We start from the raw sequence: 23402 nt of genomic DNA on the forward strand, positions 1-23402 counted from the left end.
TACCTGATCTTTAACCTGTAAATCTCAAGTTTGGATCATTTTTATGGGAAAGTCACATCTATCTGTACAGATGTCGATTGGATTTTAAAAAGCACCGAGTCATATAAAAAACACACAATGGTATGACTTGTACACAATGACTGTCATCATGGCATAGTTTGAATGAAAAAACTGTTAAAAGTTACATGCGATCAATGTTCCCTGCTAAGCCGCACGGCCACACAGTCATCTGCAAGGTCCCATGCAGGCCTCTCACCGGCTTTTACATCGTAGGTACTGGGCATGCCGCAAAAATTTGGATGAGCCGCACACTGGGGGAGGCAGGTGGGCATGAAGCAGTGTGGCTTACAGGGGACATTGCATGTGATATTTCAATAAAAGGCTTACAAGTTTAGGGGCCATCAATATAAGATAGTCACTAATAAATCCAATGGGGAATTCAGGAGAAACTTTACCCAGAGAGTGGTGAGAATGTGGAACTAGCTACCATATGGAGTAGTTAAGGTGAAGAGCATAGATTTAAGGAGAAGCTAGATAAACACATGAGGGAGAAAGGAATAGAAGGCTGATGGGGGAAGGTGAAGAGGGGTAGGAGGCGGCTCGTGTGGAGCATAAACACCAGCATGGACTCGTTTCAATGCTGTATAATTTATGTAATTGTATGTAAAGTTTTCCACAATTAACCTGAATTAGTAGGGTGGACACAGAATGAAGAGCCCAATACTATGCTTAAATGGTAGAAATAATGCTTAATGGTAGAAATACACTTAACGGTAGAGCATTGTTGGGATGGTTTAATCACTAAATTACAGGCCCGGAGGAAGAGAGAATCCATAATAAGCAAAATTACTTTGTGCTCTTCCTGAAGGTGGTTCTCCAAATCATCTTTTATTCTGCTCTCATAGTAACACAGTTGGCACTTGTACGGTTTCAGTTCTTTGTGTTTTTCCATGTGTTGCTGCAGAGTCTCATCGCTGGAGCAGGTGAAGGTGCACTTATCACAACGAAACACGATTCCTTGCAAATGTCTGGAGAGCTTCGAGCGACGGACTTCAATGGGGACAACTCTCTCTTCTGCAGAAAAGATTAAAGAACGTTTGTCATTACAGACCCCCCACCAACGGCCACCTTTAAACTCACACGCATGAAATGCTGCTCATAAATGGATACAGAAGCAGTGCATTAATATTTCAGTAAGATTAAGGTCATTATGCTCTGGAGCCAAGCATTACAAGAAGATTGAGATCTGCAATTAATTTGCGGCCAGCGATTGGACACACTTCTTGAAATCGATGGAAAGAGAAGCGGGCGGGCAATCTGCCCCACCGTTTACCCAAGTCGAGAATCTACCACCATATTTTAGCGTCACAGGGCGTGCGCTCTGGTGTGACCGGCTGTTGCTGATGTAGACGTACCGTTTTACTGAAAGAGTTAACGTTATCAGACTTTACAACCACAAAGTTTTTCTGCCAAGAATGATGCCGAAAGCACCAGTCTGAAAATGCTTAAAGGGTTCAACAAAACACGGAAAGGTTGTTACAGATGCTCGGGAAGCACCAGCATCTGGATTCCTAGCAGGGATAAACCAGGGAATTACAGGCCAGTGAGCCTAACATCTGTGGTAGGGAAATTATTGGAAAAAATTCTGAGGGACAAAATTAGTCTCCACTTGGAGAGGCAAGGATTAATCGGGGATAGTCAGCATGGCTTTGTCAAGGGTAAATCATGTCTGACCAATCTGATTGAATTTTTCGAGGGGGTGACTAGGTGTGTGGATGAGGGAAATGCTGTGGATGTGGTTTACATGGATTTCAGTAAAGCTTTTGACAAAGTCCCGCATAGGAGACTGGTCAAGAAGGTAAGAGCCCATGGGATCCAGGGTGCCTTGGCGCGTTGGATCCTAAACTGGCTGAGTGGCAGGAGGCAGAGGGTGATGGTCGAAGGTTGCTTTTGTGACTGGAAGCCTGTGTCCAGTGGGGTACCTCAGGGATCGGTGCTGGGACCCTTGCTGTTTGTGATCTACATAAATGATTTGGATGAGAATGTAAAAGGTATGAGCAGTAAGTTTGCAGATGACGCGAAAATTGGTGGGGTGGTAAATTGCGAGGAGGAAAGCCTCAGGCTACAGGACGATATAAACGGGTTGGTCAGATGGGCGGAAAAGTGGCAAATGGAATTTAACCCTGAAAAGTGCGAGGTGATGCATTTTGGACGGACAAATAAGGCAAGGGAATACACAATGAGTGGTAGGACCCTAGGAAGTACAGAGGGTCAGAGGGACCTTGGTGTACATGTACATAGATCCCTGAAGGCAGCGGAACAGGTAGATAAGGTGGTTAAAAAGGCATATGGGATACTTGCCTTCATTAGCCGAGGCATAGAATATAAGAGCAGGGAGGCTATGATGGAGCTGTACAAAACACTGGTGAGGCCACAGCTGGAGTACTGTGTGCAGTTCTGGTCGCCTCACTATAGGAAGGATGTGATTGCTTTGGAGAGGGTGCAGAGAAGATTCACCAGGATGTTACCTGGGATGGAGCGCCTCAGCTATGAAGAAAGACTAAACAGGCTGGGGTTGTTTTCCTTGGAGCAAAGAAGGCTGAGGGGGGACCTGATTGAGGTGTACAAAATGATGAGGGGCATAGATAGGGAAGATAAAGAGGAACTTTTCCCCTTAGTAGGGGGGTCAATAACAAGGGGGCATAGATTCAAGGTAAGGGGCAGGAGGTTTGGAGGGGATTTGAGGAGGAACTTTTTCACCCAGAGGGTGGTTGGAATCTGGAACTCACTGCCTGAAAGGGTGGTAGAGGCAGGAACCCTCATAACATTCAAGAAGCATTTGGATGAGCACTTGAAATGCTATTGCATACAAGGCTATGGACCAAATGCTGGAAAATGGGATTAGACTGGACAGGGATTGATGGTCGGCGCAGACACGATGGGCCGAAGGGCCTCTTTCTGTGCTGTATAACTCTATGGCCTAGAAATTCAGTGGGCCTTGCGCCCACTTAGCGCCTAAAGAGGTCTTTTGCGCCGGCGGGGTGGTAGCGCTGAAATTGACTGCAGCGGTATTGGCGGCGGTAGCCGTTAGCGCTGCGCCGGGACCGATGACGTCATCGGTGTGCGCGGTGGCCCGTAACGCCCCGATCCCCATATTTATTTGCGCCCGCCTCCTCCGAAGCGGGCGCAAACAGCGAACAGAAAACGGGGCCGTCCTGCTGCCATAGTGGGGTGCTTTAAAGCTGAAGGTGCGGCCGGCCGCTTTTTCGGCGGCCGCCTGCCTGCACCTCCTTCCCCGGCCTCCTCCACCCCCCCCCGCGGCATTGCCGGCTGGTTTCCGTGGAGCCCGGCACTTCTCCGTTGTGCCAGGCTCTTTTGCCGGCACTCGCGATCGGGGCTCCGGCCGTTGCAGGCACCTCCCCCTTAAGAGAAGGGGGAGGCCTGCAGTACCGCAGCCTGCCGCACCGCATCGGGTGGCGCTGCGGCAACTAGCGCGCCGATATTCAGTTGCAGCGCCCCAAACGGAGGCGGGCACACCCTGGTATAGCGCCCGCTTCCGAATTGGGGCACAGAAGACGAATATACGGCGTGCGCTAATGCCTCCCCGCCCAGCGCTAACTTTTGGGCGCGAGCGAGCTGCCCGCGCCCAAGTGAATTTCTAGGCCTATGACTCTATGACAACGACCCGCCCTTTCCCGCTCCATTATACGTCTTTGATTGACTTCTTTCAAGTTCCACGTGCCCTTGCACAAAAAGAGCCTCACCTCTGTGAAGGACGATATGGTCAATCATGCTGCTTTTGTATTTCGTGTGGTACAGGCAGAGAGGACAACGCAGGTCCTTAGGGCCCTCAATAGGAGGAGCTGTGTGGCTCCCCTCAACATGCATAGAAAATGTAGACCTGCAATATAAACATACAAAATATCACCACCGACTTAAAACCCTCAAATGGGAGGCATACTTCCATTTCATACTTGGAATATTGTTAACATAGAATCATACAACACAAAAGGAGGCCATTCAGCCCATCATCCCTGTGCCGGCTATTTGAAAGAGCTATCCAATTAGTCCCACTCCCCCCCACCTCTTACCCCATAGCCCTGCATTTTTTTTCCTTTTCAAGTATTTATCCAATTCCCTTTTGAAAGTTACTATTGAATCTGCTTCCACCACCCCTTCAGGCAGTGCATTCCAGATCACAACATCTCGCTGCATTCAAATAATTTCTCATCTCATCCCGGTTCTACATAAGAAATAGGAGCAGGAGTAGATCATACGGCCCCTCGAGCCTGCTCCGCCATTCAATATCATGGCTGATCTCCTACCTCAACTCCACTTTCCTGCCCGATCCCCAAATTGTTCTTTCACCAATTATCTTAAATCTGTGTCCTTTGGTTACTGAGCCTCCTACCAGTGGAAACAGGTTCTCCCTATCTTCTCGATTAAAACCTTTCATAATTGTGAACACCTCTATTAAATCTCCCCTTAAACTTCCTTGCTCTTGAAGGCATTGCCTCTTGCTGAGGGTATGGTCCCACAGACACCTTTCACCCTCCAGCACCTCCTCACAGATGAATGACACTGCTCGTGTGTGCCACACCGATTGATAATGCAGCACATTTAGAAAATTGGCACAGGAGTATTCAGTGATCAGCAGCAAAGTTACTCAACTGGAGTCTACAAATATAAAACAGTGTCGCCTCAATGTCTTGGAACAGAAAGAACATATTTGGAGGCTGGATGAGACAACTGGCTTTAGTATAAATAAACGTAAGTGGAGTTACAACTGGGTCCATCATCATGGATATCTTGAGATGTTGGGATTCAATTAGGATGCTCAAAATAAAATGTTTGTATCTGTAGGATACACCCATTTTCTGTGTTTTTTCATCCTCCTCTCCAACATGACGATGTGATTTTGGATAACATTGCTACATAGAAAACCTCTCTGACCTCTTATGAAAATCTCCAGAAACTAGAATCTGGCAGCTTTTTCAGCAAGACCGTAGGAAGATTAAGAGAGAGCTGTATCATTGCACTGGAAATACAGAGCTGGTAAATCAGATCTTTTGTTTCAGGGTTTTATTACATGGGATTTGCACTGGTGCTTTGGGGGAAATCGCATTCCATAATTCCGTCTGTATTTCCAACAAGTGCGATAACTAGCGGATAATAAATGAAGGAACAGCCCGCCCTTTTATGTCACAGCCAATGGCTCAACAGTGGGTATATAAGCTACTGGGGCCCAACTTTCTCAAATCCCGTTTCAAAGGCACTTGGAAAGGGTTAGACGCATCTTCCGAGGGTTTTCATTTCCCCCTTTCACACCGAATCTGTCCAGCAAGGCCAGTCGGTCGTAGCGAATCCGTATCCACTTCCAGGACAGCAGCCAGAACTTGCGGATCTTTTGTGTTAGGTTTCAATCAATTTTTGTTGGGCAAGGATATTAAAGGATATGGAACCAGGGCGGGTAAATGGAGTTGAGGTACAGATCAGCCATAATCTTATTGAATGGATGGACAGGCTCAAGGGGCCTCCTCCTGTTTCTACATCACCGTTCAAAGTTCAAAATTTGCGTTGACCTTTTCGCTACGCATCATTTTTGTTCTTACCTGAACCCCGTGAAGAATGGGCAATCCTTACATTTGTAGAGTTTCTTCCCACAATGCCTGTCTCGGTAGTGACGCCTCATGCTTTGAATGTATTCAGAGTTAAACTGGCAGAACTCGCAGCTGAAATATCCCTTGATTAACTGATCGGTGGATGCGGTTGGCGATGGTACTGGGATGGGGCTGGATCGATTTCTCGCCATCGCAGCTGTCTGGTAATGGTTAAGCTGCTGCTGAACATCTGGTGGCTCAGAGTATGAAGAATCTGTACGTGAAGAGTTGTTGAACAGGAACTGTATGAAATCCAAGGCTTTTCTTCATCGATTTCCACCCCTCCCACCTCCTTCAGATTGTAAAACAACTTTGCAAAAAGCTTAAGATACAACAAACAAGACCCCAAATTTCCCCATTAAAGAAACGATCACTGACCAGTTCGAAACCCATGCAACAGAAAGCCTTGGGAAAGCAAGTACAGCATCTTAAAGCCCTTGGAAATTGCAGGAGAAGCAAGGGAGAGCAAGAAAGCGGTTTAAAATAAAAAAAATGGGAAGAATTTCCCCGTCTCCATGACTAAGTATCGGATGTCGGGGAAATTCCAGCCATTACTCAGGTGAACAGTGTTCAAGATGGAAGTACCCTTTACGGACTGTCAGATAACTAGCCAATTCTTGGGGAGGGTTACCAAATTAAACCTGAAATCGCTTACAGGACATTGCAGTGCATCCAGCTGTTTTGGTGATCAGTTAAGGTTGTAGAAGGAATTTGGAAGAGCAGTCTATACTTTCATTATTTTATTAAATAATAATGAACTTTGTGCGCGATTGTACATGGCCAATCAGTACATTGTTCACAGATAAAGAAAGTGCGAAACAAAACGTTGACCATCTCCTACCTTTGCTTCTGACGAAGGGGAATTTTAAGAAGAAGATGGGGTCTGGAATAAGGACACAGAGTAACAACTGGGTCTTATAAAATTTCTGAGTGTGCTCTTACAAAATGAGCTATTAACAATTCTTAAAAAAGAAATCAACTATAAAAAAAACACTTAGGCTCAATGCATCGACAGCAGTAATTGCTTTCCCCATCAGTCTCAAATCATACAGATTTCATTGACACATTCCCCTACTTTTTTTTCCAATAAGTTAATTTTTTTAAACCAAGACAGCTACGTTATTATTTTATTTTGGTGATCATCGCAGAATTTGAACACAAATTCATCCATTAGTTATATTATACAAACTGGATTTAAAAAAAAAAGAAAACTTTAAATGCATCTCGCCTCTGCTAATTAACAGTTTGAAGGCATTTAAAATAACTTCAAGTAAGACTTGCATACATCAGAGATAGCCACGAGCAGCTTACCATCTGATTCTGCGACTCCCTCAGCCTGGGACTGTGTCTGTGGTGGGCTGTCGGCAGAAGTGAAGGCTGCTGGAAGGTCAGTGTGGAGTTTGGACACTGTCAGAACGTGGCCGTGCACTTTCAGAGCGTGTTGTTTCAGCTGGCTTCCCATCGGTGTGGAAAAGGAGCAGTAGGAACAGCTGTAGGTGCACTCCACTGGCAAGACACAACACAATGCTTTTTTTGAGAGAAGAAATGTTGCTTAGGGTTCCCACAACCATTCAAATTATTAAAAAAAAAAAAAAAAAATTGTGGGCAAATTGTGTGTAAAATCGCTAGTTGGCTCTCGATTGGTACAACACAGCCCAGGTCACTTTAAATGCCTTCATGTCATAATTCATGGTCTTATTAGATTTTAGAATATAATGGTGATACATATAAGCACGCACACACACACAAAGACATACAATATATTTTTATCTAATAAATAGAATGTGCCCTCTGCACGGGGAACACATTTTCAGTTAAACAATTCACTCATGAAAGCAAAATCTCCCATCGCCTATGCCAAGAGCAAACAGTTACAGCACAGTTATTAAATACTTGTGTTAACTTGCTGGCTCCTTTACCTTTCACTTCGCATCCAGCAATAATAGTTTAACTGTTATGGGAGATGCTTTCTCCAGATACATAGTGCAATATACTGTTTTCCTTGCACTAGGTAACTGCCTGACTTGAACTCATCCAAAATCCTGCTGCCCATGTCCTAACTCGCCCCAAGTCCCATTCACCCGTCACCCCTTGTGCTCGTTGACCGACATTGGCTCCCGCTCCGGCAACGCCTCGAATTTAAAATTATCACCCTGGTTTTCAAATCCATCCATGGCCTCGCCACCCACCCCCCCTCCCTATCTCTGTAACCTCCTCCAGCCCTACAACCCTCCGAGATCTCTATGCTCCTCCAATTCAGGCATCTTGCACCCCCCCAATTTTCATCGCTCCATCATTGGCTGCCGAGGCCCCAAGCTCTGGAATTCCCTCCCTAAACCTCTCTGCCTCTCTTCTCCTTGAAGATGCTCCTTAAAACCTACCTCTTCCCTGTCCTAATATCACCTTATGTGGCTCAGTGTCAAACTTTGTCTGATAACGCTCTTGTGAAGTGCCTTGGGACATTTTACTACGTTAACGGCGCGATATAAATGCAAGTTTATGCTGTTGACTAATAACATATAGCACCAGAGAGTCTCACACAAGCGACTACAGGTGGAAGTAAGAAAAACTAAATGTTACAAGTCTATAGAAAAATGCGTAACTGCAAAAGTGCTTCTAAGATATAACTACTGTATCTTTATTCATTGATCATTTCAAGTTTCACAAATACATTGAAATAATACTCCAAACTGTATCTTAATCCAAAGTGATGAGTGCAGGTTAGTTAGTACGTTGTACTTTGTCTTACAGAAGTCACACAAATAGCATTCCTTCAAGTACATAAAATGTACAGCACAGAAACAGGCCATTCGGCCCAACTTATCTATGCTGGTGTTTATGCTCCACACGAGCCTCCTCCTGCCCCTCTTTATCTCACCCTGTCAGCATAACCTTCTATTCCTTTCTCCCTCATGCTTATCTAGCTTCCCCTCAAATGAATCTATGCTATTCGCTTCAACCACTCCCTGTGGTAGCGAGTTGCACATTCTCACCACTCTCTGGGTAAAGAGGTTTCTCCCAAATTCCTTATTGGATTTATTAGTGACTATCTGATATTTATGGCCCCTGGTTCTGGACTCCCCCACAAGTGGAAATATCTTCTCTACGTCTATCCGACTGAAACCTTTCCTAATTTAAAAGACCTCTATCAGGACACCTCTCAGTCTTCTCTTTTCGAGAGAAAAGAACCCCAGCCTATTTAGGCTTTCCTGATAGTTATAATCTCTCAGTTCTGGTAGCATTCTTAAATTATAGAATCATGGAATGATACAGCACAGAAAGGGGCCATTCGTTGGTAGAGCTAGCCAAGTAGTTCCACTCTGTTGCTCTTTTCCCATAACATTTTTTCCCTTCAAGTATTTATCCAATTCACTGTTGAACGTTACTACTGAATCTGCTTCCACCACCCGTTCAGGCAGTGCATTCAGATCACAACAACCATCCGTGTAATTTTTTTCTCCCCCTCATCCCCCCTCTGGTTCTTTTGTCAATCACCTTAAAGCCATGTCCTCTGGTTACCGACCCTTCTGGCACTGGAAACAAACAGTTTCTCCTTATTTACTCAAACCCTTCATGATTTTGAACACCTCTATTAAATCTCCCCTTAACCGTCTCTGCTCCAAGGAGAGCAATCCCAGCTTCTCTCGTCTCTCCGGCCCAACATTTCTATACTGTAGCTGGACTTTAAAAAAGGTGAAAGAATTCACAATGGAGTGGGTTAATGCAGGTCATGAGCTTCTGATTGAATCGGAGATTGCGGATGTGGTTTTAATTCATTAGAACAAGTTTCTGATGTGCTACAATGAAAGTTGATTGTTAGGACTAAGGATGTTAGTGGTTTGAAAACTAGGTAAAACCATTGACTAGGATGCGGTGGTCTAAATGTGGCTGAACAAAATTACTATTTCTACACAGTAGTGTACACCTATTTATAACGGGTTTGTATGCTTTGAGTCAAAAGAAAACCATAACTGGTTAACTAATCTATTTACACTGACATAGGTATATGATTAGTTAACCAGTTATGGTTTTCTTTTGACTCAAAGCAATTGTGAATTCTTTCATCTTTTTTAAAGTCCAGCTACAGTATAGAAATGTTGGGCCGGGGAGGCTAGACAAGCTGGGATTGTTCTCCTTGGAGCAGAGGGAAGAACAGTTGAGTTCCAATTAGTATCCACATTTTAAGTGAAATAGAAAAGGTGTAACTAGTCTTAATTTTGCCAAGTCTTCCTGCACAATTCTCCCACCTCCAATCTTGCACTGATTGAAACAGCTTAAAATGTTGCTGCTCTATGTACAGATACACGCTATGGGACAATGAAATTCACAGCAAAAATCAACACAAGGAAGTGCTTCACTGGTTTACTTTGGATTAATTTTGGTGCAATTGGTTGTTAAATTTGAACTCGGCTTCCAGCTCCTGGTGAAATGAGCCTTTGACCTCTCTGCTCTTGCTTGCTATGCAGAACAGGGCAGATTCATGCTAAACTTGGGCAAATCATACATTCATTTTGTACAGAGACCAGACAGGATACCAAACTGACCAGATCTGCCTCAACTGTTAGTCACAAACCCTGACTCAGTTGGAAGATGAATGCAGCAAATAGTAGTTGTGGATTTTGCTCTCCAATATCATGCACCTAAAAACATGGCTGCTGCCCCAAGCTCTGGAATTCCCTCCCTAAATCTCTCCATCTCTCTCTCTCCTCCTTAAGAGCATAATAGGAGCAGGAGTAGGCCATACAGCCACTCGAGCCTGCTCCACCATTCAATAAGATCTTCTACATCAACTCCACTTTCCCATCCTATTCCCATATCCCTCGATTCCCTTAGTCCCCAAAAATCTATCGATCTCGGTCTTGAATAAACTCAACGACTGAACTGAGCATCCACAGCCCTCGGGGGTACAGAACTCCAAAGATTCACTACCAACGTTCCAGCCAAGGTTCACGCATCGATCAGGAGGTCTTGCGCAGGCTGCTCAGCAGCTGTTGCCGCTGGAAAAGAGGCCGCACAAATTTAAAGGAACCCGCACAAAAAAAAAATTAGAGGGAACTTTGTTCACAACCCTCTGCGTGAAGAAATTTCTCCTCATCACAGTCCTAAATGGCAGACGCCTTATTCTGAGACTATGACCCCTAGTTCTACACTCTCCTTAAAACCTACTTCTTTGACCAAGCTTTGGGTCACCTGTCCAAATATCTCCTTACGTGGCTCCGGGTCAAATCTTGCCCGATAACTGCTCCTGTGAAGCACCTTGGGACGCTTTACTACGTTAAAGATGTTATATAAATGCAAGTTGTTGTTGTGCCCTAACCCCCTTTCTGTGCAGTGCTTCTCTCTCCCCTTGTCCTCACAAGCAGGATAACTGACATCAGATTCAGATGCCAATTCAGACTGAATACATACTTCAGCAAATGAGGCATCTCTCAATCACTCAACTCAATCAACAAGCCACTATTTTCTTTTTTTTTTAAACTAATGACAAACAATAGGTGTCTGTACATCACAATGTTAGGCGGGCAGATCTTCTATAATCAAGGGTCTATTGAAAATACCCATTTAATAATAAACTAGAGCTGTATAGTAATGGTTCAGCTTAGAACTTCAAGGAGAAGTTATATGCAACACAGACTGGGTGTTAATAATAAAAATCTTGAAGTAATGAAAGATCATTTTTTTTAAACTTTTTTATAATTAAGCGAACTTTTAAGGTACACATTTCAGTTTCAGTACATGATGATTTATATCACTTGCGAAAATGTGCATAATTTAAAACCAGTGGTTAATAGATTCACGCAAGTGTATGTCAAGCACCTCTAGATAAATACAAAGGAATAATCAAGGACCAAGGCGTACAACTGTGCAGAGTACACACTCTCTTTGTGATCATATGTAGATCTAAAAAGATATATTTTACCCCCTAAAGCTCAGCACAAATTATGTTTAGTGGAGCAGGAACTGCAGGGAACCAAGATGAAATATGAAACAAATCGTAAAGCCCCGCATAATAGTGTTTATGTTACCCGCTAAGAATTAATTGGGTAAAGAGGTGATAAAATGATGGGTTTAATGGGCACTATATTCCTTTGTAATGTAGTTCTACTACAGCTGGAGACGGAGTGAGCTCATTAATCCACCGTAGTGCGATGCCCATCTGGAATGTCTACTGTCCAAACAAAAACAATTGCTTGATGAGAATGTTTTAAAAAAAAACACGTTTGTGCTGTAATCTCTCGGCAAATGGGAAATACGGATTGAAATGACCACGCAAGCTACAAAGTATTACCTGCAAACGTGCCAACATTGTTCCAAGACTGAGACACTGATCCTCAGCCGCAGCAAATCAGATACTCTGGGTTTTTGTTTCATTGCTAAACGGAGTCCAATCTCAAAATAAATCACCCAGTTCCAGAATTCCATGAGATATTGGTGTCTAATTTTACTTTAAACTAGCCAGTCAGCATAAATCTGCTTTTTAAACCCTCAATTTGTAGCCACTGATCCAACTGCGCAGTTATGGAAATGTCATTTTCCTTCTCAACCGCACCCCCCCCCCACCCCCAAACCACACAATCACATTTCCTAATTTGAGATTTACAGTCCCCAGTATTTATAGCGCGTGGGTTCGTGCAGACAAAACTTGCCCGCTATCGCGATGGCCGGTATAACTGAACCAGGTTAGTCCTAGTTACTACACCGAGGCTTAAGTGCAGCAGTATTGTTTAATTCGCTGTATGTAGATTCAATTGTTCCTTCGTTTCCTAATGATCTACTCCTCAGCTATGTCCTGATGGCCGTAAGTTTAGGTGATTATTCACCCACAGCCTTGGTGCGAGACTTTACTACATGCACTGCTCAAACGTAGTAAAGCCACAGGCTGCCCAGAGTGCAATGCAAGGGTGAGCGTGAATAAGCAGCGCTCACTTAATCCCTGGTTACAGTATAATGAGTCCGGCATGGGCTCGACGGACTGAATGGCCTTCTTCTGTGCTGTAACCATTCTATAATTCTGCAATCATTCTATGAATGAGTAATTGTTAGGCTCCACAATTTGAAAGCACAGGAGATGATAAGTCAGCTATCTCTCAATTTTTAAACAAGTGGATTAAAAAAGACTTGGATGTGTTTAAGACTGTCGTGCTCATTTTAAAACAGAGCCAGAAGGTGACCAGCTCGTTGAGCCTGGCCAGAAGGACTCGCAGTAGTGACTGGAGTTCTAGGGGCCACGGGGAGTTCTGACTTAATGTCAAATAATCATGAGGTGCGAACAGTTGTTTAAACTGCCCAAAATAATCGGCGCACTTAATACAGTTTAAGTGGAGCCTTTGCAATTGACGACAACTTGCATTTATATAGCGCGTTTAATGTAGTAAAACATCCCAAGGTGCGTCACAGCAGCATTAATCAGACAAAATTTGACACTGAGCCTCTTAGGGAGCTAATGAGGTAGGTTTTACGGAGCGTCTTAAAGGAGGAGAGACAGGTAGAGAGGTGGAGAGGTTTAGAAACATAGACATAGAAACATAGAAGATAGGAGCAGGACAGTCGGCCCCTCGAGCCTGCTCCGCCATTCAATGAGATCATGGCTGATCATCCAAATTCAGTAACCTGTCCATGCCTTCTCTCCATATCCCTTGATCCCTTTAGCCTCAAGAAATATATCCAACTCCTTCTTGAATATATTTAATGAATTGGCCTCTACTGCCTTCTGTGGTAGAGAATTCCACAGGTTCACCACTCTCTGGGTGAAGAAATTCCTCCTCATCTCTGTCCTAAATGGCTTACCCCTTATCCTTAGACTGTGACCCCTAGTTCTGAACTCCCCGGCCATCGGGAACATCCTTCCTGCATCTAGTCCTGTTAGAATTTTATAAGTTTCAATGAGATCCCCTCTCATTCTTCTAAACTCCAGCGAGTATAAGCCCAATCGACCCAATCTCTCCTCATATGTCATTCCTGCCATCCCAGGTATCAGCCTGGTGAATCTTCGCTGCACTCCCTCCATGGCAAGAACATCCTTCCTCAGAAAGGCGACCAAAACTGCACACAATACTCAAGGTGTGGTCTCATCAAGGCCCTGTACAACTGCAGCAAGACATCCTTGTTCCTGTACTTGAACCCTCTCGCTACGAAGGCCAACATACCATTTGCCTTCTTAACCGCCTGCTGCACCTGCATGCTTACCTTCAGCGACTGGTGCACAAGGACACCCAGGTCTCGTTGCACTTCTCCGTTTCCCAATCTATTGCCGTTCAGATAATAATCTGTCTTCCTGTTTTTGACACCAAAGTGGATAACCTCGCATTTATCCACGTTATATTGCATCTGCCATGCTTCTGCCCAATCACCCAACCTGTCCAAATCATACTGGAGTTTCTCTGCATCCTCCTCACAGCACACACGCCCACCCAGCTTTGTGTCGTCTGCAAACTTGGAGATATTACATCTAGTTCCCTCATCTAGATCATTAATATATATTGTGAATAGCTGGGGTCCTAGGACCGATCCCTGCGATACCCCACTAGTCACTGCCTGCCACTCGGAAAAAGACCCGTTTATTCCAACTCTTTGCTTTCTGTCTGCCAACCAGTTCTCTATCCAAGTCAATACCTTGCCCCCAATCCCATGTGCCTTAACTTTACACGCTAATCTCTTACGCAGGACCTTATTGAAAGCCTTCTGAAAGTCCAAATACACCACATTCACTGGTTCTCCCTTATCTATTTTACCAGTTACATCCTCAAAAAATTCCAGTAGATTAGTCAAGCACGATTTACCTTTTGTAAATCCATGTTGACTTTGTCCGATCCTGTCACTGTTTTCCAAGTGCTCTGCTATTACATCTTTTAAATAATGGACTCTAGCATTTTCCCCACTACCGATGTCAGGCTATAATTCCCCGTTTTCTCTCTACCACCTTTTTTGAATAGTGGGGTAACATTAGCTACCCTCCAATCCATGGGTACTGTTCCAGAGTCTATCGAGTTCTGGAAGATGACCAGCAATGCATCTACTATTTCTAGGGCCACTTCCTTAAGTACCCTAGGATGTAGATTATCAGGCCCTGGGGATTTATCGGCCTTCAATCCCTTCAATTTCCCTAACACCATTTCCCTACAAATACTGATTTCTTTCAGTTCCTCCCTCTCATTAGACCCTATGTTCCCCAACATCTCTGGGAGGTTATTTGTGTCCTCCTTTGTGAAGACAGAACCAAAGCATGTATTTAATTGGTCTGCCATTTCTTTGTTCCCCATTATAAATTCCCCTGATTCTGACTGCAAGGAACCTACGTTTGACTTCACCAATCTTTTTCTCTTCACATATCTATAAAAGCTTTTACAGTCAGTTTTTATGTTCCCTGCAAGCTTACTCTCATATTCTATTTTCCTCTTCTTAATTAATCCCTTTGTCCTCCTTTGTTGAATCCTAAACTGCTCCCAATCCTCAGGATTATTGCTTTTCCTGGCCAATTTATATGTCCTCTCCTTGGATCTTATGCTATCCCTAATTTCCCTTGTTAGCCACGGTTGAGTCACCTTTTTTGTTTTATTTTTATGCCAAAGTGGGATGAACAAATTCTGTAGTTCATCCATGCGATCTTTGAATGTTTGCCATTGCCTATCCACCGTCAACCCTTTGAGTAACATTCCCCAATCAATCCTACTCAACTCGCGCCTCATACCATCACAGTTTCCTTTATTTAAATTCAGAACCCTAGTCTCTGAGTCAACTACTTCACTCTCCATCTTAATGAAGAATTCTATCATATTATGATCGCTCCGACCCAAGGGGCCTTGCACAAGATTTCTAATTAATCCTTTCTCATTACATAATACTCAGTCTAAGATGGCCTGATCTCTAGTTGGTTCCTCAACATATTGGTCCAGGAAACCATCCCGTATACACTTCAGGAATTCCTCCTCCACAGTATTGTTACTAATTTGGTTAGCACAATCTAGATGTAGATTAAAGTCACCCATGATAACTGCTGTGCCCTTATTGCACGCTTCTCTAATTTCCCTTTTAATGCCATCCCCAACCACCGCATTACTGTTTGGAGGTCTATATACCACTCCCACCAACGTTTTCTGCCCCATGGTATTTCTCAGTTCTACCCATACAGATTCCACATCATCAGAGCTAATATCCTTCCTATCCCCTCTTTAACCAGCAATGCTACCCCACCTCCTTTTCCTTTTTGCCCATCTTTCCTGAATATTGAATACCCCTGGATGTTGAGTTCCCAGCCTTGGCCACCCTGGAGCCATGGTTCCGTAATCCCAATCATATCATATTTGTTTACCTCTATTTGCACAGCTAATTCATCCACCTTATTACGAATGCTCCTCGCATTAAGACACACAGCCTTCAGGCTTGTTTTTTTAACGCTCTTAGATCTTTCAGAATTATTATTTACTGTGGCCATGTTTGATTTAAACCCTTGATTTCTCTGATTGCCACCTTTGTTTTTCTCCTTCCTGTCTTTTGCTTCTATCCTCGTTTCCCTTTCCTCTGTCTCCCTGCTCAGGTTCCCAACCCCCTGCTATTTTAGGGAGGGAATTCCAGAGCGTGGGGCCCAAGCAGCTGAAGGCACGGCCGCCAATAGTGGAGCGATGAAAACTGGGGCTACGGTGATGGGGAACGGCCAGTGCCATTTTCCCAATGTAGGTAGTGTCCGGGATAAGCGGGGACGGTGCAAGTGGTGGGGGCCGTGTCACCATAGACCTCACTGTCAGCACATCCTAAAACTTAACAACTTTGGTGTTAGTCCAAGCAGGCGAGCCAGTAGTGGATTAGTCACTAGTTGATTCATTTAAGGAAGGTCAATCTGATGGGGGTCACATCATTCAGAAGCTGACATTAAGAAAATGTTCTGAACAAATAGAAAGTTAAAGGTAATTGGCAGAAGAACCAGGGGGAGATGAGGAGATTTTTTTTTATATTAAACGCAGCGAGTTATGATGATCTGGAATGCACTGCCTGAAAGGGTGGTGAAAGCAGATTCAATCGTAACTTTCAAAAGAGAATTGGATAAATACTTGAAAAGGAAAAATTTACAGGGCTATGGGGAAAGAGCAGGGGAGTGGGATTGATTGGATAGCTCTTTCAAAGAGCCGGCACAGGCACGATGGGCCGAATGGCTGTCTCCTGTGCTATGATTCTATGAAATAGAAAACCTTCATCAAACTCTCAGTTTTTAGTTGTGAAACAAAAATATATGCGGCATTCAACATAAATTAAATTTTTGTTTAAATCAAAAAAAGGTGTATTGACTGCAGCTGTATTAGCATTGTTACAAGTATTATAAACATGCGTGGTATGTGTACATTTGAAAATGCAGTGCCCCAGGTATATGGGAATTGGGAATTCCCATGACAGAGCAACAGGATACAAGATCCTGCTGTCTGAAATGTTTTACTGTCAGGCCATCACATCGATAGGGATAGATCTTGTTGCATGCTCTTGGAAAACATTATGTGAACAATGGCTGTGAGCATCACTGATGGGTTTACTGCCTTAAAATGTGCATTGTGCATATAATTCAAGACTAGAAACAAAATTTGCTTTCTATTATTATCAGTTTAGGAGACTAAGCTGCCATAGAACAAATCTGCAGTAAATTATGGCGTTCAAGTAAGTACACACTAAAATGGGACATAGATGTAAATTAAATAAATTATACCTCCTGTATTTTTACTGTCACTATTTAAGTTCAAATGAAAACAAGAATGTATAAACACAAACAGAAAAAAACACACAGTACAAATTATACACACACACACTACAATCATACATACAGGAAACTCTTTTTTTCTCCGGCACCGACGGGACCAACGTGGTGCCGGTTGATCAAAAAGTCCGGATTACAGAGAGGTACACTTACTAAGGAATGAGAACCCCGTACACGGCCACAGATCCAGGCGTCCCTGTTGCAATGCCAACAGGTGCAGGAACCCCGGTTACACGGCCACAGATCCAGGAACCCCGGTTACATGGCCACTAATATGAAGTAAAACTTAGCTGAACCTACTCCTGAATTTTGCCGGTTAAGAGAGATTTCCGGTTATTTAGGTGCCGGTAAAAAGAGAGTTTCCTGTACTACACACACATTCATTACATACACACGCACATTACATACACATTACACACACGCGCATTACATACAAATACACGCATTACATACACACACACATTATATACACACTTACACATCATTCACAATCCTACTCTGATGGTATTCTCAGTTTTAATTGGATGTAAATTATCTGCTTATTTGAATCAGTTACATCTCAGCAACACATACATATATTAAAAAGCAATCCTACCAGCGTGAGCTCTCTGAATGTGGCTCTTGAGGCCACTAATAAAGGCAGTCTTAAATGAGCAAAGTTTGCATCTGAATGGTTTTTGGTGTCCGTGTTGATTCTGCATGTGGCGTTCCAAACTAGGAAATTAAAAAGAAAAAAAAAAGACTTAATGCAATCTTAAAGAAACAGTTACTGCCAAAGACGGCAACTTGAGATTTCTGACTTACAGAAACAATCACCCGTTATGTGCAGCACTAATTTAATTTTACAAAACTAAAAATGGAGCAAGGAGGCAGAGCTCAGGGTAAAAACAGGACACAGGAGTAATACTGAATCAATCCAACAAACTCACTTGGCTTATGGGGCAAAGAGGTGAGAAGAGATGTTTAAATGAGTTCTGGGGGGGGGGGGGGGGGCGGTAAGCTGCTCAGCTCCCCCCAGACTCGGGGGGGGGGGGGGGGGGGGGGGGGAGGTGTGGAATGCAAAAGGAACAGTGAAGACCAGTCCTACCGCATGCATCTCACGTCAGATGGTTGCAAAGGTGTTTTTTTTTTTTTTTAAAACAGGTCTTTTTTCAAAATTTGAGATATCTTTTCCACTCTCTGATCTCCAAGCAGGTGTCCCCCAAGTGGAACTGGCAAAAATCTGGATTCGTGCAAAAGTTCAAGAACCCATTTGTAGTGCACTTTCTTTTACAACAGTGACTACACTTCAAAAAAGTACTTCATTGGCTGTAAAGCGCTTTGAGACGTCCGGTGGTCGTGAAAGGCGCAATATAAATGCAAGTCTTTCTTTCTTTAAAAAAAAACTCTCAGAATCATACAGCACAGAAGGTGACCATTCGACCCATCGTGCCTGTGCCAGCTCTTTGATAGAACTATCCAATTAGTCCCACTCACCCCTGCTCTTTCTCCACAGCCCTGTAAATTTTTCCTTTTTTAAGTATATATTTTAAGCAAGGTCCCACAAACAGCAATAATAATGATCAGATCATCTGTTTTTAGGTGTTGGTTAAGAGATAAATACTGTCCAGGACACCGGGGAGAACTCCTTGCTCTTCTTCGAAATAGTGGCCTTGGGATCTTTTACTTCCACCAGAGAGAGCAGACGGGTCCTCGGATTTAACGTCTCATCTGAAAGACGGCACCTCCGACAGTGCAGCACTGCCTCAGTACTGCACTGGAGTGTCAGCCTAGATTTTGTGGTCAAGTCTCTGGAGTGGGACTTGAACCCACAACCTTCTGACTCAGAGGAGAGAGTGCAATATCCTACGCTTAAATGAAACTGGCCCCTGCTGAGGGCATTTGCATGGCCTCGCTTAATCCGTCCCTGCGCGCTGACACTACATCCAACACTGGGGCCACTTCCATACATTTCTCTATTGCCTAATACTGCACAACTTGGCAAAATACTCAAAAGCAGTGATAAATACATGGTCTATGTACATGGTACGGACAACTTAGCACAAGTTCGCAAATAGTTAAAGCGCATCTACGGATACTCAAACCAACTTTACCGTGCTTGAATAAAGTAATAAAGCCCAGCAAAAAAGATAGGAAATGATGAGTAGAAATGGGTAGTTATTTGAATTTTATGTGAAACCATTTACATGCCACGTTGACTGACACTAATAACAGTCTTGTGGCATTTCATATAATTAAAATCTAAAAGAAAATTTGCTGCCAAAATTTCGTTAATTAGTCGACAGGTGCAGTAGTGTGATACCATTAAGCCCCCTCTCCCTAAAATATACCCCCCCCCCCCCCCCCAACACACTTAACTAGCTAGAATAATGAATATGTCTATTAAACAGGTCCATTAATAGCTGCTGTCCGGAAGTAAGTACGATGGATGGAATGCGAGCCTCAGTACAGAACCGGGGCTGACAGCTGGAACTATAATAAGGAAGGAAAAGAATAAATCAAATGGGGTAAATAAAAAAGCAGAAAAACAATTAAATATTTTAATTAAAATAAATTAAGCTATCCAACTACAGACTCCGTCACTCAGTCATATAAAAAAAAACGATCACCCAAGTTTCTATTAATTAAGGTTATAAAATAGAATTAAAGAACTGTTCTAAAACAGAGGGCAGTTATCTTTTGATAACACACTGGGATCATCATAAAATTGGAAGTTTGGTGAGACCACACCTGGAGTATTGTGTACAGTTTTGGTCTTCTTACCTAAGGAACGATATACTTGCCATAGAGGGAGTGTAACGAAGGTTCACTAGACCGATTCCTGGGATGGGGGAATTGTCCTATGAGGAGAGATGGAGTAGACGAGGCCTATATTCTCTAGAGTGAGGTGATCTCATTGAAACATATAAAATTCTTAAGGAGCTTGACAGATGTGGAGAGGCTGCTTCCCCTGGCTGGGGAGTCTAGAACTAGGGGCCAGAGTCTCAGGATAAGGAGTTGGCCATTTAGGACTGAGATGAGTAGACATTTCTTCACTCAAAGGGGGTGTGAATCTTTGGAATTCTCTACCCCAGATGCTCAGGCATTGAGTATATTCAAAACAGAGACTGATAGATTTTTGGATAATAAGGGAATCAAGGGATACAGGGATAGCGCAGGAAGGTTGAGTTGAGACAAAAGATCAGCCATGATCTTATTGAATGGCAGAGTAGGCTCAAAGTGCCGAATGGCCTACTCCTGCTCCTATTATTATGTTCTTATACCCTCCACAATAATCAGGGTCAGGCTTGTCCAATTTTGGTTCCAATTAGCTCATCTTGTAGATCAAGGCCACTTAACTTGCTTTCATATGAAACTCTGATTTTTTTCTTTTGCTTAATCAGGGAAGAACTGTAGAGCATCAAGGTTCAAGTGGAGCATAAACGCCAGCATGGACTGGTTGGGCCAAATGGCTTGTTTCTCTGCTGTACATTCGATGTAATTCTATGAAACGTGTCATTGAGTTGTGCATTGGGGGCTCCAACACTGGTTAGCATGGAGTGGAAGAGCACCAAATCAATCTCCCCACCACTCCCCCACTCAGTTCATGCTCTCAGCCACACCATTATCAGAAGGTACTGAGTAACGGTCAGGTTTATTATGAAACTACCTGAAGTGCCCGGCGGTGCCGAGGGTCTTTCGAGGGCATGTTGTTATGTTGTTGTTGGAAGAGAGAGAGAGAGAGCGCGACTGGGGGGGGGGGGGGGAAAGAGAGAGAGAGAGAGAGAGAGAGAGAGAGAGAGAGAGAGAGAGAGAGAGAGAGAGAGAGCGCGACTGGGGGGGGGGGGGGAAAGGAAGAGAGAGAGAGAGAGAGAGAGAGAGAGAGAGAGAGCGCGCGACTGGGGGGGGGGGTGGGGGGAGAAAGAGAGCGAGCGGGGTGGGGGGGGGGAAGAGAGCGAGCGGACTGGGGGGGGAAGAGAGCGAGCGGGGGTGGGGGGGGGGGAAGAGAGCGAGCGGGGTGGGGGGGGGGGGGAAGAGAGCGAGCGACTGGGGGGGGGAAAAGAGAGCGAGCGACTGGGGGGGGGGGGGGAAGAGAGCGAGCGACTGGGGGGGGGGGGGGGAAGAGAGCGAGCGACTGGGGGGGGGGGGGAAGAGAGCGAGCGACTGGGGGGGGGGGGAAAAGAGAGCGAGCGACTGGGGGGGGGGGGGAAGAGAGCGAGCGACTGGGGGGGGGGGGGGAAGAGAGCGAGCGACTGGGGGGGGAAGAGAGCGAGCGACTGGGGGGGGAAAAAGAGAGCGAGCGACTGGGGGGGAAGAGAGCGAGCGACTGGGGGGGGGAAGAGAGCGAGCGACTGGGGGGGAAGAGAGCGAGCGACTGGGGGGGGAAGAGAGCGAGCGACTGGGGGGGAAGAGAGCGAGCGACTGGGGGGGAAGAGAGCGAGCGACTGGGGGGGAAGAGAGCGAGCGACTGGGGGGGGAAGAGAGCGAGCGACTGGGGGGGAAGAGAGCGAGCGACTGGGGGGGGAAGAGAGCGAGCGACTGGGGGGGAAGAGAGCGAGCGACTGGGGGGGGAAGAGAGCGAGCGACTGGGGGGGAAGAGAGCGAGCGACTGGGGGGGGAAGAGAGCGAGCGACTGGGGGGGAAGAGAGCGAGCGACTGGGGGGGAAGAGAGCGAGCGACTGGGGGGGGAAGAGAAGCGAGCGACTGGGGGGGAAGAGAGCGAGCGACTGGGGGGGAAGAGAGCGAGCGACTGGGGGGGGAAGAGAGCGAGCGACTGGGGGGGGAAGAGAGCGAGCGACTGGGGGGGGAAGAGAGCGAGCGACTGGGGGGGAAGAGAGCGAGCGACTGGGGGGGAAGAGAGCGAGCGACTGGGGGGGAAGAGAGCGAGCGACTGGGGGGGAAGAGAGCGAGCGACTGGGGGGAAGAGAGCGAGCGACTGGGGGGGAAGAGGAGCGAGCGACTGGGGGGGAAGAGAGCGAGCGATGGGGGAAGGGCCTGGGGGGAAGAGAGCGAGCGACTGGGGGGGAAGAGAGCGAGCGACTGGGGGGGAAGAGAGCGAGCGACTGGGGGGGAAGAGAGCGAGCGACTGGGGGGGAAGAGAGCGAGCGACTGGGGGGAAGAGAGCGAGCGACTGGGGGGGAAGAGAGCGAGCGACTGGGGGGGAAGAGAGCGAGCGACTGGGGGGGGAAGAGAGCGAGCGACTGGGGGGGGAAGAGAGCGAGCGACTGGGGGGGGAAGAGAGCGAGCGACTGGGGGGGAAGAGAGCGAGCGGACTGGGGGGGGAAGAGAGCGAGCGACTGGGGGGGAAGAGAGCGAGCGACTGGGGGGGGAAGAGAGCGAGCGACTGGGGGGGGGAAGAGAGCGAGCGACTGGGGGGGGGAAGAGAGCGAGCGACTGGGGGGGGGGAAGCAGAGCGAGCGACTGGGGAGGGGGGGAACAGAGCGAAGCGACTGGGGGGGGGGACAGAGCGAGCGACTGGGGGGGGGAACAGAGCGAGCGACTGGGGGGGGGAAACAGAGCGAGCGACTGGGGGGGAAGAGAGCGAGCGACTGGGGGGGGGGGGGAAGAGAGCGAGCGACTGGGGGGGGGGGGGGAAGAGAGCGAGCGACTGGGGGGGGGGGGAAGAGAGCGAGCGACTGGGGGGGGGGGGGGAAAGAGAGCGAGCGACTGGGGGGGGGGGGGAAGAGAGCGAGCGACTGGGGGGGGGGGGGGAAGAGAGCGAGCGACTGGGGGGGGGGGGGAAGAGAGCGAGCGACTGGGGGGGGGGGGAAAGAGAGCGAGCGACTGGGGGGGGGGGGGGGGAGAAAGAGAGCGAGCGACTGGGGGGGGGGGGAAGAGAGCGAGCGACTGGGGGGGGGGGGGGGAAAGAGAGCGAGCGACTGGGGGGGGGAAAGAGAGCGAAGCGACTGGGGGGGGGGGGAGAAAGAGAGCGAGCGACTGGGGGGGGGAGAAAGAGAGCGAGCGACTGGGGGGGGGGAGGGAGAAAGAGAGCGAGCGACTGGGGGGGGGGGGGGGAGAAAGAGAGC

The 23402-nt window shown here is 46.2% G+C and overlaps 1 protein-coding gene across 8 annotated transcripts in view; it reads right to left on the reverse strand.

Annotated features, from left to right (window-relative positions):
• Nucleotides 1–23402, reverse strand: part of znf462 (zinc finger protein 462) — a 109493-nt gene that overhangs the window by 14425 nt on the left and 71666 nt on the right. For 4 of the 8 annotated variants that reach the window (XM_085991898.1, XM_085991907.1, XM_085991925.1 and 1 more), the window contains 6 exons: nt 17993–18111; nt 6972–7166; nt 6502–6543; nt 5613–5874; nt 3765–3901; nt 851–1074 (listed from right to left, as the gene is read on the reverse strand). In XM_085991898.1, coding sequence (XP_085848024.1) covers nt 851–1074; nt 3765–3901; nt 5613–5874; nt 6502–6543; nt 6972–7166; nt 17993–18111 — 979 coding nt within the window. Of the gene's footprint in view, nt 1–850; nt 1075–3764; nt 3902–5612; nt 5875–6501; nt 6544–6971; nt 7167–17992; nt 18112–19747; nt 19870–23402 lie in introns of those variants that run through there. The other 4 variants (XM_085991943.1, XM_085991933.1, XM_085991954.1 and 1 more) reach the window with 4 other exon arrangements.

Source organism: Somniosus microcephalus, chromosome 1 (assembly GCF_052327205.1).
Source record: "Somniosus microcephalus isolate GS21.2 chromosome 1, FLI_Smic_1.0, whole genome shotgun sequence".
NCBI classification, from domain to species: Eukaryota; Metazoa; Chordata; class Chondrichthyes; order Squaliformes; family Somniosidae; genus Somniosus; species Somniosus microcephalus.